Genomic DNA, 15,738 nt, shown 5'->3' with positions numbered 1-15,738 from the left:
ATGTGACTTCAGATACTGTGGTCTTCTTTGGACCTAATTCCATGCTGCTTTTTTAAACTCTGTAAACTCTCTATTAAGTAGAATGCTATGTGTTTGCTGCATCTGGTTTTTGATGAAGAAGCAAAGAATCCTAGAGTTGGAAGGGACCCAAGGGTCATCTAGTCCAACCCTCTCCAAAGCAGAAGCGTCCATGACAGACGGCCATCCAACCTCTGCTTAAAAACCTCCAAGGAAGGAGACTCCACCACCTCCTGTGAGAGTCTATTCCACTGTCAAACAGCTCTTACTGTCAGAAGGTTCCTCTTGATGTTTAGTCAGAATCTCCTTTCTTGTAACTTGAAGTCATTGGTTTGGGTCCAACCCTCTGGAGCAGGAGAAAACAAGTTTGCTCTACCTTACATGAGATGGCCCTTAAGCTATTTGAAGATGGCTATCATATCTCCTCTCAGCCTCCTCTTTTACAGGCTAAACATACCCAGCCTTAGGATGGGACACACCTAATGAGCCCCATCAGCCAAAGCCCTGCGCCAGGACCTCCACCTGCACAATGGGGCTTCCCTACACTGCACCCCTCCTGCACCCCTGGAATTGGCTCTGAGGGGATTGGAAAAACCTCCAGCACAGCCAAAAGCTGAAATGCTTGCATGGGCAGAACATCTCCTTAGTGGAATGCTGAATTATTCCCTTATGGTTTTACTGAAAGACATTTGTCCTTCAAGGGAAGGGAGACTAATACAGAAGTAGTCCTACCCACATCATTAGTCCCAAAATAGCTTCATAGCCCCTGCTTTGCACGCAGAAGATCCCCAGTTCAATCCCTGGCATCTCCGGGTAGGACTGGGAGATGTCATTGTCTGAAAGCCTGCCAGACAGTATAGACAATACTGAGCTGAATGGACCAATAGTCTGATTCCATACAAGGCAACTTCCTTAGGTAGGTCTGAGTGACAGAACATACGAGTTGTTTTCAAAATGGCTCTGTTACTATTCCTAGAGAGTCTCAGGCCTGATCTAAATGCACAAGAGGATGAGGTGGTGGAGTCCTGAGAGGATGGACCATATTCCTTTCAGACAGCTAGTGGAGTTGAAATCAAGGCTTTGAATCCTGCAAGGAGATACACACAGAAAGGAGGTGGCTATGCTAGACTCTTTCTCCCTGATATGATATGTGCAGGGAGGAGGATGGGTGCATGTGTTTGATGTCAGGGAAGTATTACAAAATTGCACCCCCTTTTGCAGCCAGAGGGACACAGGTGGCGCTGTGGGTTAAACCACAGAGCATAGGACTTGCCAATCAGAAGGTCGGCGGTTTGAATCCCCGCAACAGGGTGAGCTCCCATTCTTCAGTCCCTGCTCCTGCCAACCTAGCAGTTTGAAAGCACATCAAAGTGCAAGTAGATAAATAGGTACAGCTCTGGCGGGAAGGTAAACAGTGTTTCCGTGCACTGCTCTGGTTCCCCAGAAGCAGCTTAGTCATGCTGGCCACATGACCCAGAAGCTGTACGCCGGCTCCCTCAGCCAATAAAGTGAGATGAGCGCTGCAACCCCAGAGTCATTCGCGACTGGACCTAATGGTCAGGGGTCCCTTTACCTTTACCTTTTGCAGCCAGAAGTGGTACAGTCCACTCTGTCATCTCAGCATCCTACCAAGTCCTTCTGCTGCATATCTAAAGCTGGCCGCAGACAATCCCATCACCTCTAGTTTGAAGTTCTTGGTATGAAAAGGCATTGCCTCATGCAGTACTTCAATTTCCAAATCCACAGTCCATATCCTGAAACATGACTCCATGCTTTGTTTGCTGCGGGGAGGATCTCCATTTTTTAAAGAAAACGTTTTCTGTCTGCACAGCAATGTACAGACAGCACCGCAGAGTCAGGTGAAGCACCTATTGGTCCACCAATTCCCTAACACAGTGTCAGGGAACTGGATACGGCCAGTGGGCAGGTTCCTTGTCTCCCCCACACACCATAGGGCCACCCACTTGTCATTCACCTGCCATCACTATAACATCAAGCGAGCCATTTTTGCCTGCGCCCACAATCGGCTGTTAGAGTCTGACAGGAAGTGCTGACAGACATAAGAAAGAAGGGATAGAGAAACCACAGGAGGACACTCTGATAGGATTTTCTAACATGCAGAGATACTTTAAGCACAAGAATATCCACCCCTGCTAACTATTCCTCTTTCCTATGGATTTATTCAGACTTATTTCCGCCGCCACCCCCCGCTCCAGTTTGCTATAGGCTGCACCCTGGGCGAATGAGCTGTACATGCTATGCATGCTATTAACCTGTGTGGGAGTATTTTTGTTGTATGTTATTAGCACTGGCCCTCTAACGCTTGTATTGTGAAAGAGGAAACTGCTGGTTTCTATTCACTTTTATCCCCCAGTATGTCAGTATTTCTCATTTTTATTATCTCCTCTTTAAACTGGATGGCTCTAGGTCAGGGATGAGGAAACTCTGTACCTCCAGATGTTGTTGGACTCCAACTCCCATTAGCCTTAGCCAGCAGGGCCAATGGTCAGAGATGATGGGAGTTGTAGTCCAGTATCTGTAGCACACCAGGGTCCCCCATTCCTACTTCATGTTAAAGATACCTTAGCAGTTTATAGCAGAAGCACCTTTTGATTATTTTAATGACATTCCCCCCCCCCCCAGTTGTTCCTAACAGCTTGTTCAGGTTTCTGGCGACTGCAACACATTGAGCTATCACATTCAGTAAGTTATTCAAGGTTTCTTTTTGAGGGGTAGCAACTCATGTATAAGCAGTCATCATTGATATGTAACTAGGATACCGGTTTTCTTTTTCTTTTTTTCACAAGTTACATCTCTGTGTACTTTTTAGCATGGGCATTATTGGCCATTTTGAGGCCTACTCTTCCATTAACTGCAGTCCTGAAGTGCCCACACTATCGGGAGCATGTGCTAGGGTTGGGGCAGGGGGTGGAATGGAGCCCTCTCTAGTTGGAATGAATCCAACCTAATTAACATCTCACCTGGCCCTCAGAGAAAGCAATTTCTTGCTTTCAAGGGAACCAAGCACACATCTATTTCTCATAATAAGTATGCATGTGCCTCTGGCTGCTATTATGAATAGGTTTGCCAACTCAGTATATCGAGCTGAATGCCTCTGGGCACAAACAAAATATTTCCCCCATAGGGAACAATATATATATATATAGTCGTACCTCGGGTTAAGTACTTAATTCGTTCCAGAGGTCCGTTCTTAACCTGAAACTGTTCTTAACCTGAAGCACCACTTTAGCTAATGGGGCCTCCTGCTGCTTTCGCACTGCCGGAGCACAATTTCTGTTCTCATCCTGAAGCAAAGTTCTTAACCCGAGGTACTATTTCTGGGTTAGAGGAGTCTGTAACCTGAAGCGTATGTAACCTGAAGTGTATGTAACCCGAGGTACCACTGTATATATATATATATATACACATATACATATATATACACATACACATACACATATACATATATATATATATATATATATATACACACACACACACACACACCACACACACAAAGTTCCTCTGACCATGAACAGAATGTTGCTCCATTGTGCATTGTGAAGGAACACCAGAAGGAATTCAGCAGAGCACTAAGGAGATTGTTCCATCAATGCAAGCATTTCATTTTCCCAGATGGAATTATCTCTCCTCTCCTCCTCCCATGCACTCTTCTGAGGGTTCCCTTGATACACACACCCCAAAGCCAATTGGGGGGCAGGGGGCATGTGAGACAAAGAGAAGAGGCAAAAAAGCCCTAGTTCACTAGCAGAACATTTATGCTGGTGGATCTCATTAGATGAATCCAGCCCCAGGTTCTATTAAAAATGAAATGAAGTGCTGATTACCTCCAGGCATGTGCAGAGAGCCTTCCTAATCTGACAGAAAGCAATATGAAACCTAAAGTCTATATGGGGTGTAGTGCATTTGAACCTGCAGAGAACACCACCAGATTGGCACTATCCTTTTGAATAAAACATAATAATAATGCTCCTATATCTTAAACAAGCAGGGGATATAAAAAGCAATACTTTGATGTCAAAGTGCAGATTCCTCATATCCTAGGACATTCAAGAAGGAACTGGTGTCATGTGCTGCATGTTCCATCAGTCACAGAGCCACATTGAGAACACTGTGCACCTTCTCCTTCAGACCAACTCCAGTTGAATGGAAATATCTGAGCACACATGCTGCACACATGGGAGGCAAGTGAATGGGTGCCACCGCAACAGCAGGGGTGAGGATAAGGAGCTGGGGACACTTGGGGAATGGGGCCCAATGAGTAAGAGCACATTGCCTATCCATCAAAACCTGGAACTGAACACTGGTAGGTCTACGGAGCTTTTGAGGGCAGGCCCGTTTGTTCTGTTCTCCAATCTGTCATGCATTTACCCATGCTCCACATGTGACCCACCAGTGTCAGAAAACCGCTTGCCTGTGTATGTTGCAAATCAGCTGGGAATTGGTCGTTTATCATCACAACGTACTGGCATTTAATGCCACCAAAGCAAAGGACACACAACCGGAACACAAAATTCATGGAGCACTGCTCTCATTAATTCTCCATTAAAAACAAATCTGTGGTGGACTCAGTTGTTGGCAACTTTCCCTATGATTTATTTCATTTCAATCCCAGCTTTTCCTCCAATGAGTTTTGGGTGACATACATAGTTTCTCTCCCCCCCCTCCCACTTTATCCTGCCAATGGCCACATGAGGCAGGTTAGGCTAAGAAATGACAGTCCTAATATCACCCAGGAAGTTTTGTGATTGAGTTGGGATTTGAACACTGGTCTTCCAGGTCCCAACACTTGAACCACTAGAATGGTGTTTCCCAAACTTGGGTCTCCAGCTGTTTTTGGACTACAACTCCCAACATCTCTAACTAGCAAGCCCAGTAGTCAGGGATGATGGGAATTGTAGTCCAAAAACAGCTGGAGACCCATTTGCAAAACCCTTCACTAGACTGATACTTAGTACTTCCCACAGGGTTGGCAAAGCTGCTTTCTGGTTGAATCAGCTGCAGGAAACTCAGTCATGCAGACAAGCCAGTAGGCTCAAACTCATAACCCAGATGCTTATGGGTGGTGACTTCAACCCTGCTTTCTGCTGAGATCAGCTGGGTCTCTACCACCTGCCCTGCATCTGACAATCATATATGACACCAGGTGTGGGGCAAGTGGGCATGGTTTGCATTAATCAGCCTCACAATCTGAACTGGGGACTGTGTCAAGCCAAATTTGGCCCACAGACTGGAGGTTTCCCACACCTGCATTAACCCATAAATAAGCCTAGCAGAAAAATCCATAAACAAACCCACTAGATAACAACCTCTAACAAACGGTATCAACTGGCTCTGGCTCTACAACAAAATCCTTGAAGTGGTTTAAATGCCTTTTGGATTGTCACACTTTCACTGGGAGAGCTAAAGAAGGATGCAGTAAAAATCCCCATTAAGACAAGATGAAAAATGGATTCATCAGCTAAAATCCACATTCAGAAATGCCATGGGGATAATGCTCAACCCAATTTATTGCACACATTTACAATAGGCTAGTAGCCTGGGAGAACACTGGGTTTCTAAGAAAGAAAAGCTTACAAAGCACATCGTCAGGATAGATAGCGAGATTATGAAACCTCAACAAGTGCTTTAACAGCACATTCTAAGAGCACAAGTCTACTCAGAATTAAACCCCATTGAGTTCAAAGGTGCTTACTCCCAGGAAAGCAGATATAGAACTGAAACCTTAAAGTACCATTTTAAGGAGGCTGTTTGGGAAAACTGAAAAGAGAAAACACTTACCACTGGGGAAACAAAAGCAAAAACCCTGCAACCCAAACAAACCACTGCCTTTCTCTCATTTACCACCCCCCCCTTTTCTTTTCTCACATTCATGCACACATTTTCTCTTCTCTACTCCTTCTGCGGCTGCCACATTTTTGTTCACATATTCATGTGCAAATGCTCACAAAATGTCCACCGAAGGCTGCTGCTCAGTGACACACGTAGGAGAAAGAAGCGCTCAGCACACAGCTTAGAAAAGGGAGGCCTTGGTGAGAGAGGCCCCACCCCACCTTGGCTTGCACACAGAGCTCCTTCAAAAATACAAACATTCTGCATCAGCCACTACTATCCTTTGTGCAAATTAAGCAAACATACACCTCTCTGCTTTACTATTATTATTATTTAACATATTCTGTACTTGAAACCCAGGTTATCTAAAAAGTACAGAATGATGTATCAGAACAAGAGGGATGGATTTTGGAAAACCAATGAATTATGAGTTCTGCAGGGCAGGAGCGTGGTTACAGGAACAGAGGCAAGAACATAAGACTAGGATCAGGTCCAAGAATTAGCCCATCTGGTCCTGCTGGGACTAGGAATGGCTCCTCAGGGTCTTGGGAGAAGGGTTTTCCCACCACTGGATAACTGGTCCTGAGAGATGGCACACACTGAACTTGGAACCTTCTGCATCCCAAGCAGATGTACACTACCCCTGAGCAAAATTTCTTGTAAGGGTTTTCTGAGGGAAATATGCCCCCAACCACATGCATACTATTTTGCCACACACAAATAGCATGGAGAATTTGGAAAGGCCATTGTAGTTCAGCTACAGGAAAACCCTCATGGGCATCAACAGGTTGCTGGAGGACATGCTGATATTCTAGTTGGGGAAAATTTCCTTCCTTACTTAACCTCTTCTCAAACAAAGCCTCATTTAATTAATAGGAACTTCTTAAGGATCTGTCTCCTGGGCAACTGATACCAATCCACACTCAATATAAAACAAACCAGTGTGCTTCCAATCAGCTCCAGAGTTCCCATAGATAAGAGCTACACTTAGCTAAGTCTATCTCACCTACTAACATGTTTCCAACACTGACCAATTTCAGATCTATCAAAAGAAAAGGAAACAATTAGAATATACAGTGGTGATTCCATCATCATTTTATTCAGTTACTATTCTTTGGCTACTCACCATTCAAGTGCCTATGTTCAATTTAATCCATTTTAAGTAAGTTATAGTGTGGGCCAGAGCATCCCACAACCTACTTTGAAATACTCAGTATTTTTAAGAGCTGACCTCTTACTTATAGCTCCTACATATGAAACCTCTGTCAACTGGCTGTAAGAAATATTTACTTATTAACTACACATCCATGGAAGAGTTGGCATGAGAATAGCACATTTATTCTCAGAAGTCACATTGAGTGGGGAACCAGACAACGGATCCATACTGTTCAAATGATTTTTCAGTAGTATTCTTCTTCAGTACTTCAGTACAACAGTATTCTTTTTCAGTATAAAAAAAATCAGTGGCCTGGCTGCACATAATGGAAAGTTTTCTTGTATTTTCAAGCAGAAACACCTGCTAATTTGTTTAAAATAATAAAATGTGATACATCTAACACCTTGTTTTGCCTTGTGCTGTCACTAAAGGAGAGAAAGTCTTTTTCACTAAAAGCTTCTTAGTTGTTTGATATGAAAATTTAAAGTATAACAACAACGTAATGCTGGCTGTTATTAGCATCATCATCATGACTGTTCATTATTATTCAGTCCTCGGTCAAAAGCTCCACTTGTGCTCAAAGATGCATGTGGAGCTTCAAGGTAATTTAAGTTCTCTTTCCATCCTAGTAGGTGGGCCAGCTTCAAGTGTGATCTTTTTTTGCTGTCCACCTTGCCAATCAAATAAAAGGTGAGCTGCCCTTACATGAGTTGATGCGTTCAGGACCGGAAGAAATTGTTGGAATGAGACAAAAGGGGTTTGGAAAGTAATGATAAAACAATTGCTTTATCTGAGACATTAGTCGGGTTTCCAAAACAGCCTTCCACACTATTTAGCTTGCTGGTTCCTCAACAGATACTGAGTCCTCACACCATAAGGATTTAGTTGCACTGTGCTGTGTGTCTCCTTCGAACAGCATCCCGCACCCCAAACCTCCTGGTTCTGCATCACAAAACCATGAGATCCTTCTCACTCCTCCAAAAAGCATCACCACCACAACAGCAACAACCAGGATGTTATGCCTTACTTACACGCCCTGGAGGCCAAATTAATCTGACCCACCCATGAGGCAGCAAATGTTAAATGAAGACTCTGATTCAGCTCTCGACTCACACTGTCATCAATCACACAGCTGAGCTGCAGCATTATGAAGGTGGTCAGTGTGAACCCAGCAGTTGCTTGTGCAACAACTTATTTTAGCCTAGCTCCCCGGACTCTACTTAAGCTGCTGTCGTTCATGCTGACCTTGCAGCTTTCTGTCCCCCTGTGTATACCTGCTTAAGCGCTTGCCTGCCAGATCTTGGGGCTGCACAACCTACAACAGGCTGCAATTCTAAGATCTGGTTCATCCACTTGGTCCAAGAGCTTTTGCCTAAATAGAGCCAGGCCAGCAGTAGTTGCCTCCTCTTCCCATTTTGAGAAATGGAGTGATGAGGGTGATAAAATGATTTGCTAATGCTACTCACTGGACCTTGAAGCCCCAGGCAAAACATGCTTTTTGGTGAACCAACCATTTAGGTTCATGCAAAACTACAGCAAATTGATTTCATAGGCAAGGTTTTTATTCATATCATATATCTGAAGTGGACAGGGAAAGAGTCCACTGCATGCCCCTGATGAAGCAGACAGGCTCTTGCCTACATGCTACAACTGATGTGTCAGTCACTAGGCTACTCCTGTGGAATTCAGAGGAACTGTTTTCATTTAGAAAAGGAAAGAATGGGGGAGGGGCAGATTTGCATTTCCACATTTTTATTTTATTTTCGTTGAAATGTTTAATCTACTTGGCAAAATGTGTGCCTTGGTTTATAAGATTTGGGAGGTAGAGGACGGACAAAGAATTGCAGTCTTATTTTGCAGCGACAACAGGAAAGGAACAACTCCCCAAAACTGGCACTTAGGAAGCAACCCTCTTCCTTATTTTTTGAAAAATATAAGAAAAGAAAAGAAATATTCAATTCCAAACCCCAATGTCAGACCTGCTTCCAGAAGTTTAACACCACAGTACGAACACTCATCTTGCAAACTGTGTGTTCTTTGCTTCTGAGAAATCAGTTTGGATTCTACCTTCTTGCAACCAAAATTGTGGGTGCTCAGCTTGTCTTCATCTCTCCTTGCTTATACCAAACTCAGTCCTCCCTCAGTTACCATAGCATAGTCCCAGGTTGCATTAACGGAGTTCCTCTATATTGTTATAATGATTCACTAGGCATATTACAGTCCTTTGCCACAAGTCTGATTTTACTGAAGTAATCGAGCCCAGGCTCTTGCGCCTTTCCCCTTTTCTATTTGCCAACAGATATATTAGCATTACACCACCCATATCAACATGTTTTTCTGAACATTTATGACATGTGCAATTTGAGAATCAAATGCATTTACTCTGTCATTACTCCATGAGGGCAACACCTTCTTTGTATTGTATATACTTCATTAAAATAAAAAAACGCAGCACTGCAGTGGCTCTCTTTTTCCAATAAGGATTAATGCTACATAGATGCTCTGGGCACACAGTATTATGGTGAGATGTGTTGATGGCATTGCATTATCTCTCCAAATATAATACAGTTGGGAGTTAGCCATGTGTATGGAATACAAAACAGACTATATAAAGATAACAGGTCGATGCAAAGCTAATCAATGATGCCCACTTTTCAGCATGCCAGTCGAAAGCTACGAGGTTTGATTATGAGTTTCACAAAAGCGATCACTTCCCAGAAGCCCATTTATGGGGGGGGGGGAGGAGATGAAGGCACTGAATGACCCTCTGCATTATTTTACCTGCTCATCTATAGAAGGTTAGTGTAATATTGAATAACCAATATGGATTGCAGATATTAACCACACTCCTGAGAATTGTAAAATAAAACACCCCAAATCATCACAATCTCAGAGCAGGCACAGAACACAATGATTCATAAAATCATTTTAGTGGATCAGATGCAGCTTTATTTCTTCCCCCACTAAATTTGAGTGAATAATCTGTTGAACCGACTCTGCCATTTTGAAGACTTCAGTCACGAACCATTTCCCAGGTTTAGGTGGTGTGTCTGCTGGGCTTTAAATCTCTCTCTCTCACACACACAAACACACACACAGGAAACAGTCAATCCCTTTTTATAAGGTAGCATTTAATTGGAACCATAGCTGTGCTTTAAAAAAAAAAAAAAAACGCTTCCAAGGGACAACAGAACAAACTAGTGGGAAGACAGTGTTGCCTGCTCCTGTTTTGTTTTGTTTTGTTCTGTTCTGTTCCATTTACCTTTTCCGGAGCTGGGAACTGCAAATGATTTACTTCCAAGGGTGTTATCAATGGAACCGTCTGAAAGCCATCCTCATTGGACGGCTGCTGCTTGTTCTTGTCATTCAAATTGCTCCCAAGTTTCACCATCCTTAGACCTCACTTTCCAGACCTAAAAACATATAGAGACGACTAGTGTTAAGAGGGAGGGAGAAAACTGGAAATTAAGGAAGAGAGATGTTGCTTTGCCTTGCTTCCATCAACCTTGCCTATCACCCCTTCCTTTCCATTTGAATGTCTCTGCTAGATCACTGGAGGAAGTTACTGGTGGGTGCGGGGGAAGCATCTCACATTTGGTAGCAATCTCTGGGCACCATTTAAAACAACAGAACATCATTACCAAGCATGCTTCTGGAGCCGCCTTCCAAGAGAGTCCAGATCAAGCCTCCCCTTGCTTAGATCCAAACATAATAAGCAAAGCGATAAATCACGATCATGTCAGATGAGCGAACCCCGCCTTGCTGCTTTGTTAGAAACCCAAGGAAACCAGGAGGCTTGCACAAGGAAAGCGTGGTTCTGGCCTGGGGCTTTTGTGTGTGCGTGTGTGTGTTGCGCTCTGCGTTGTTGTTTTAATCACGACTGCTGCATTAACCCCTTGGGGTGTGGTGTTTAATCAGAATCATTATTTTAGCCACCCCCCTGTTCCGAGCCTGCCGTTCGAGGATGGGCACGCTTGCGTCTGGGGCTGCATTTTGAACAGGAAGGGAATCGGAAAGCCCTCGTTTTCTCCGGAGAGCTGATAAATCTGCGCCAGGAGTGCTGGGCGGCAGAGGCACAAGCGAACGGGCGCTTCACCAGCAGAAAGACCGAGCCAAACGCCCACGCAAGACCCCCAGCCCAGCCCAGCCCAGCCCAGCCACCTCGGAGCCCGCCAGTCTCCCGCGCTGGCTACTTACTGCAGGGCACACCGCGCTCTCAGAAGGAGGTTCTGTCCGGATTGCGCAAAAGGGCTGGCTCTGCTCTCCCCCCCGCGCTCTCGCCTAGGTGGTGCTGAACGGACAGCGCTTCGCTCCTCAGCCCGGCTGCTTGCAAATGCTACTGAAGGCGAAGCTGGGACCGAGTGCGCAAGAGAAAGGAGCTCGAGCCTGCGGGAACGCAAACGCTCGCAAGCTGGGGCGGCGGCTTCTAGGCGGGATCTGGCGCCACCTGCCGCCTGCAGAGCGGAGCCGCAAGAGCTCGCCCAGAAAACGAGGCATTTACCCACCGCGACGCCTACAGGCAGCTCGGAGAAACCCGCGGCTGGATTTCTGGCCCGGCATCGCATGCGCGTCTCCAACAAGTAGGCGTGCATCGTCGTCTGCCTGGTATGATGTCATTTGCAAACGGGCACGGCTCCGGCGTTAGACAGGGCGACGTGCAATATCTGTGGCTTTAGCAGGACGAGCCTTGTCGCCAAAGAACCTTAGGCAGGAAGAGAGCATTGTCCTTGGCGGATTAATGGAACGGAGAAGAGCGGGGATGGTTTGTGATTTTGCTGATCATGAGCAATAGGCGAACTAGAGGCAAACCTCGAGATATAAAAAGCAAAAGCCACTGGGAACCAGTGGGTAAATCTGAAGAAATGCGTTTAGCCTTCGAAAGAGTATGCTGGCGGGAAGGGGACAAGGGGCTAGTTGCAACACAATGCACAATGTACGTGTTGATTCAAACCAGGTTTTCAGATTCCTGCATTGCAGGGGGTTGGACTTGATGACCCTTGGAGTTCCTTCTAATTCTATGAATTCTGGGGACTTGCTTCCAAGTGAACGTGCTCAGACTATCAGATGAGGAAGAAGATAAGGGCTTCTTTTCAGCCTCCCAGGGGAAAAGTCAGTAATATATCCAGTACCACAGACATGAAGATGTCAAGGACTATATCTGCTCAGACTTTAATTGCTCTAGCCAGCTGTTCATCTGTCTTACTACCGGGCATTTCAGCCTAGCCCGAAGTACAGCTATGTTTAATCACTAAACAACATGGTGACTAGTACAGTGACTTTCAGCCACTGGTCAGGACCCCTGTGTTGATTCCCAAATTCATTTCGTTGGAGAGGAAAATGTGGCAAAGGAGCCAATCCACTTTGCCACTTCTGGTGGGAAGTACTGTAATTTCAAATAAAAGAGAATTCCATAGTGCTGACAAAACTGATGCTGTTTTCACATTAAACACCAAACATCTTTGTACCTCTGCTGTGCTACTTGTACCATGAGTGAATGTTCTTGATGCAAGATAGAACAAAAACAGCATGTACATTTTTGTCAGTGCATGCTTCATAATTGCATTTGTATGTTATAAAGGGAAAAAGGCAATTAAAGCTTGTTGTAAAAAATATAGTTTACCATCCCCTACTTAGAGCCTCTTCAGTTGCACATTACATTTTTAATAGCACGTTTAAGTGTGTGTGTTTTAATTAAAGTGCACACCTAACAATGCAAAGTGTGAATGTGGCAGGCAAGTGTTTAAATGCATGTACCGGTATATCCTCCTGGTAACATCATCCAAAGCTTGGATTATGGTTCTCTGGTGATCATACACTTGGTGGGAAAACTGGATGGGAAAACTGGGTTGTTACATAGGAGCATGAAACACAAACATACACACCTCCATCCAGGCAAACAAGCAAGCAGTGTTTTCATAGTATAGAATCATAGAATCATAGAATCAGAGAGTTGGAAGAGACCACAAGGGCCATCGAGTCCAACCCCCTGCCAAGCAGGAAACACCATCAGAGCACTCCTGACATATGGTTCTCAAGCCTCTGCTTAAAGACCTCCAAAGAAGGAGACTCCACCACACTCCTTGGCAGCAAATTCCACTGTCGAACAGCTCTTACTGTCAGGAAGTTCTTCCTAATGTTTAGGTGGAATCTTTTTTCTTGTAGTTTGGAACCATTGCTCCGTGTCCGCTTCTCTGGAGCAGCAGAAAACAACCTTTCTCCCTCCTCTATGTGACATCCTTTTATTTATTTGAACATGACTATCATATCACCCCTTAACCTCCTCTTCTCCAGGCTAAACATGCCCAGCTCCCTTAGCCGTTCCTCATAAGGCATCGTTTCCAGGCCTTTGACCATTTTGGTTGCCCTCCTCTGGACACGTTCCAGTTTGTCAGTGTCCTTCTTGAACTGTGGTGCCCAGAACTGGACACAGTACTCCAGGTGAGGTCTGACCAGAGCAGAATACAGTGGCACTATTACTTCCCTTGATCTAGATGCTATACTATTGATGCAGCCCAGAATTGCATTGGCTTTTTTAGCTGCCGCGTCACACTGTTGGCTCATGTCAAGTTTGTGGTCAACCAAGACTCCTAGATCCTTTTCACATGTACTGCTTTCAAGCCAGGTGTCCCCCATCTTGTATTTGTGCCTCTCATTTTTTTTGCCCAAGTGCAATACTTTACATTTCTCCCTGTTAAAATTCATCTTGTTTGTTTTGGCCCAGTTCTCTAATCTGTCAAGGTCGTTTTGAAGTGTGATTCTGTCCTCTGGGGTGTTAGCCACCCCTCCCAGTTTGGTGTCATCTGCAAATTTGATCAGGATGCCCTTGAGTCCATCATCCAAGTCGTCGATAAAGATGTTGAATAAGACCGGGCCCAAGACAGAACCCTGTGGCACCCCACTAGTCACTCTTCTCCAGGATGAAGAGGAACCATTGATGAGCACCCTTTGGGTTCGGTCAGTCAGCCAGTTACAAATCTACTGAGTGGTAGCATAGTCAAGTCCACATTTTACCAGCTTCTTTACAAGAATATCATGGGGCACCTTGTCAAATGCCTTGCTGAAATCAAGGTAGGCTACATCCACTGCGTTCCCTTCATCTACCAGGCTTGTAATTCTGTCAAAAAACGAGATCAGGTTAGTCTGACATGACTTATTTTTCAGAAATCCATGCTGACTATTGGTGATCACAGCATTCCTTTCTAGGTGCTCACAGACTGTTTGCTTAATGATCTGCTCCAGAATCTTCCCTGGTATTGATGTCAGACTGACTGGGCGGTAATTGTTTGGGTCCTCTCTTTTCCCCTTTTTGAAAATAGGGACAACATTTGCCCTCCTCCAGTCTGCCGGGACTTCGCCTGTTCTCCAGGAATTCTCAAAGATGAGTGCCAGTGGTTCTGAGATCACATCTGCCAGTTCTTTTAATACTCTTGGATGCAGTTCATCTGGCCCTGGAGACTTGAATACATCTAAACTAGCCAAGTATTCTTGTACTATCTCCTTAGTTATTCTGGGCTGAATCATTTGCTCCAAATTCTTCAGGTCGGGCATTGTTTTCTTTATCGGAGAAGACTGAGGCAAAGAAGGCATTGAGGAGTTCAGCCCTTTCTGTGTCCCCTGTTTGCATTTCACCATCTTCTCCTCTGAGTGACCCCACTGTTTCTTTGTTCTTCCTTTTGCTACGAACATACCCATAAAAGCCTTTTTTCTTGCTTTTAACCTCTCTAGCAAGCCTGAGTTCATTCCGTGCTTTAGCTTTTCTGACTTTGTTTCTACACGTGCTGGCTATTTGTTTGAATTCCTCTTTGGTGGTTTATAAACACATTCTAGCTGGGTAAAAGTACTTGGGAGGGTGCAGAGCAGGACCAATGAGTAAGGTGCAAGCCACAGGGGTTAGACAGAGATGCCTGGAGGATTACATTCAGCCCCTAGGTCTAAGGTGCCTGGAGAGGAATAGAGGGGGTGAAAACACAGCTTAAGGTGAGCTGATTTATGTCTACTGATGGAAAATAACTTCAGCTATTATGCTGAAGGTACAAGATCCAGATATTTCAGACTGGACCCCACATCCAGAAACACACTGGAAGAGACATGACTCCCCAGTGGTCCTACCTTTGGTTCCCTGCCTGTTATGGACATTTGGAAATTAAGAGGCAAGAGGTGAGCAATGAGAGAAAGGAATAAGCAAAGCAAGAGGTGACAAAAGGACATGAGCCTGGCTCTTTCTCTTATTTTCATGATATCTGAAAGCATGTAAGAGGTAACAATGAGTGAAGATGAGACCAAGATTGAATTTAATTATTTGTTGGACATCAGAGGAAGCATCTCTTGACTACTTATTGCAGGACAAAACCACCATTCCATCCAGCATGATGCCTGAATGCAACTCATGAGTTAAAAACATAAAAAAAAGACTGGCATTATTACTTGGAGGCCCGAGCCACACATGTAGCAACATCTAATTTCCATAATTTCAGAGGTGGTGGAAGACAAGACAATTCTAGAAGAAGAAATAGTTCTGGCTTTTCTTAATAAGGCTGTAGAAACCCCTATAGCAATTTTAGAAGTTTTAAAGGTTGATTTTAGGGTTGAAAACCCTTCTCTTTGAAACTTGCCAAATCAATTATTTGCACATTTATGTGACGTAGCGCTAATGAGTTGGTATAAACTGGATGCTTCGTGTTTAAAGCTGTCAGCCCTGCCCAAAGACTTAG

General features: G+C 44.5%; 1 protein-coding gene across 2 annotated transcripts in view; it reads right to left on the bottom strand.

The window, feature by feature from the left end:
* NSG2 (neuronal vesicle trafficking associated 2) overlaps window positions 1-11,481 on the bottom strand; it is a 53,552-nt gene extending 42,071 nt beyond the window's left edge. The window contains exons 1-2 of one of the 2 annotated variants that reach the window (XM_081852192.1): window positions 11,225-11,481; window positions 10,290-10,440 (exon numbers count right to left, since the gene is read on the bottom strand). In XM_081852192.1, the coding sequence (XP_081708318.1) occupies window positions 10,290-10,418 (129 nt within the window). In that variant the 5' untranslated portion in view covers window positions 10,419-10,440; window positions 11,225-11,481. Of the gene's footprint in view, window positions 1-10,289; window positions 10,441-10,668; window positions 10,980-11,224 lie in introns of those variants that run through there. The other variant, XM_081852193.1, reaches the window with a different exon arrangement.
* Window positions 11,482-15,738: the final 4,257 nt, after the last annotated feature.

Source organism: Podarcis erhardii (assembly GCF_964252035.2).
Source record: "Podarcis erhardii genome assembly, chromosome: 2".
NCBI classification, from domain to species: domain Eukaryota; kingdom Metazoa; phylum Chordata; class Lepidosauria; order Squamata; family Lacertidae; genus Podarcis; species Podarcis erhardii.
The sequence above is the reverse complement of the archived record's forward strand: the minus strand, read 5'-3'. Positions and strand labels throughout refer to the sequence as shown.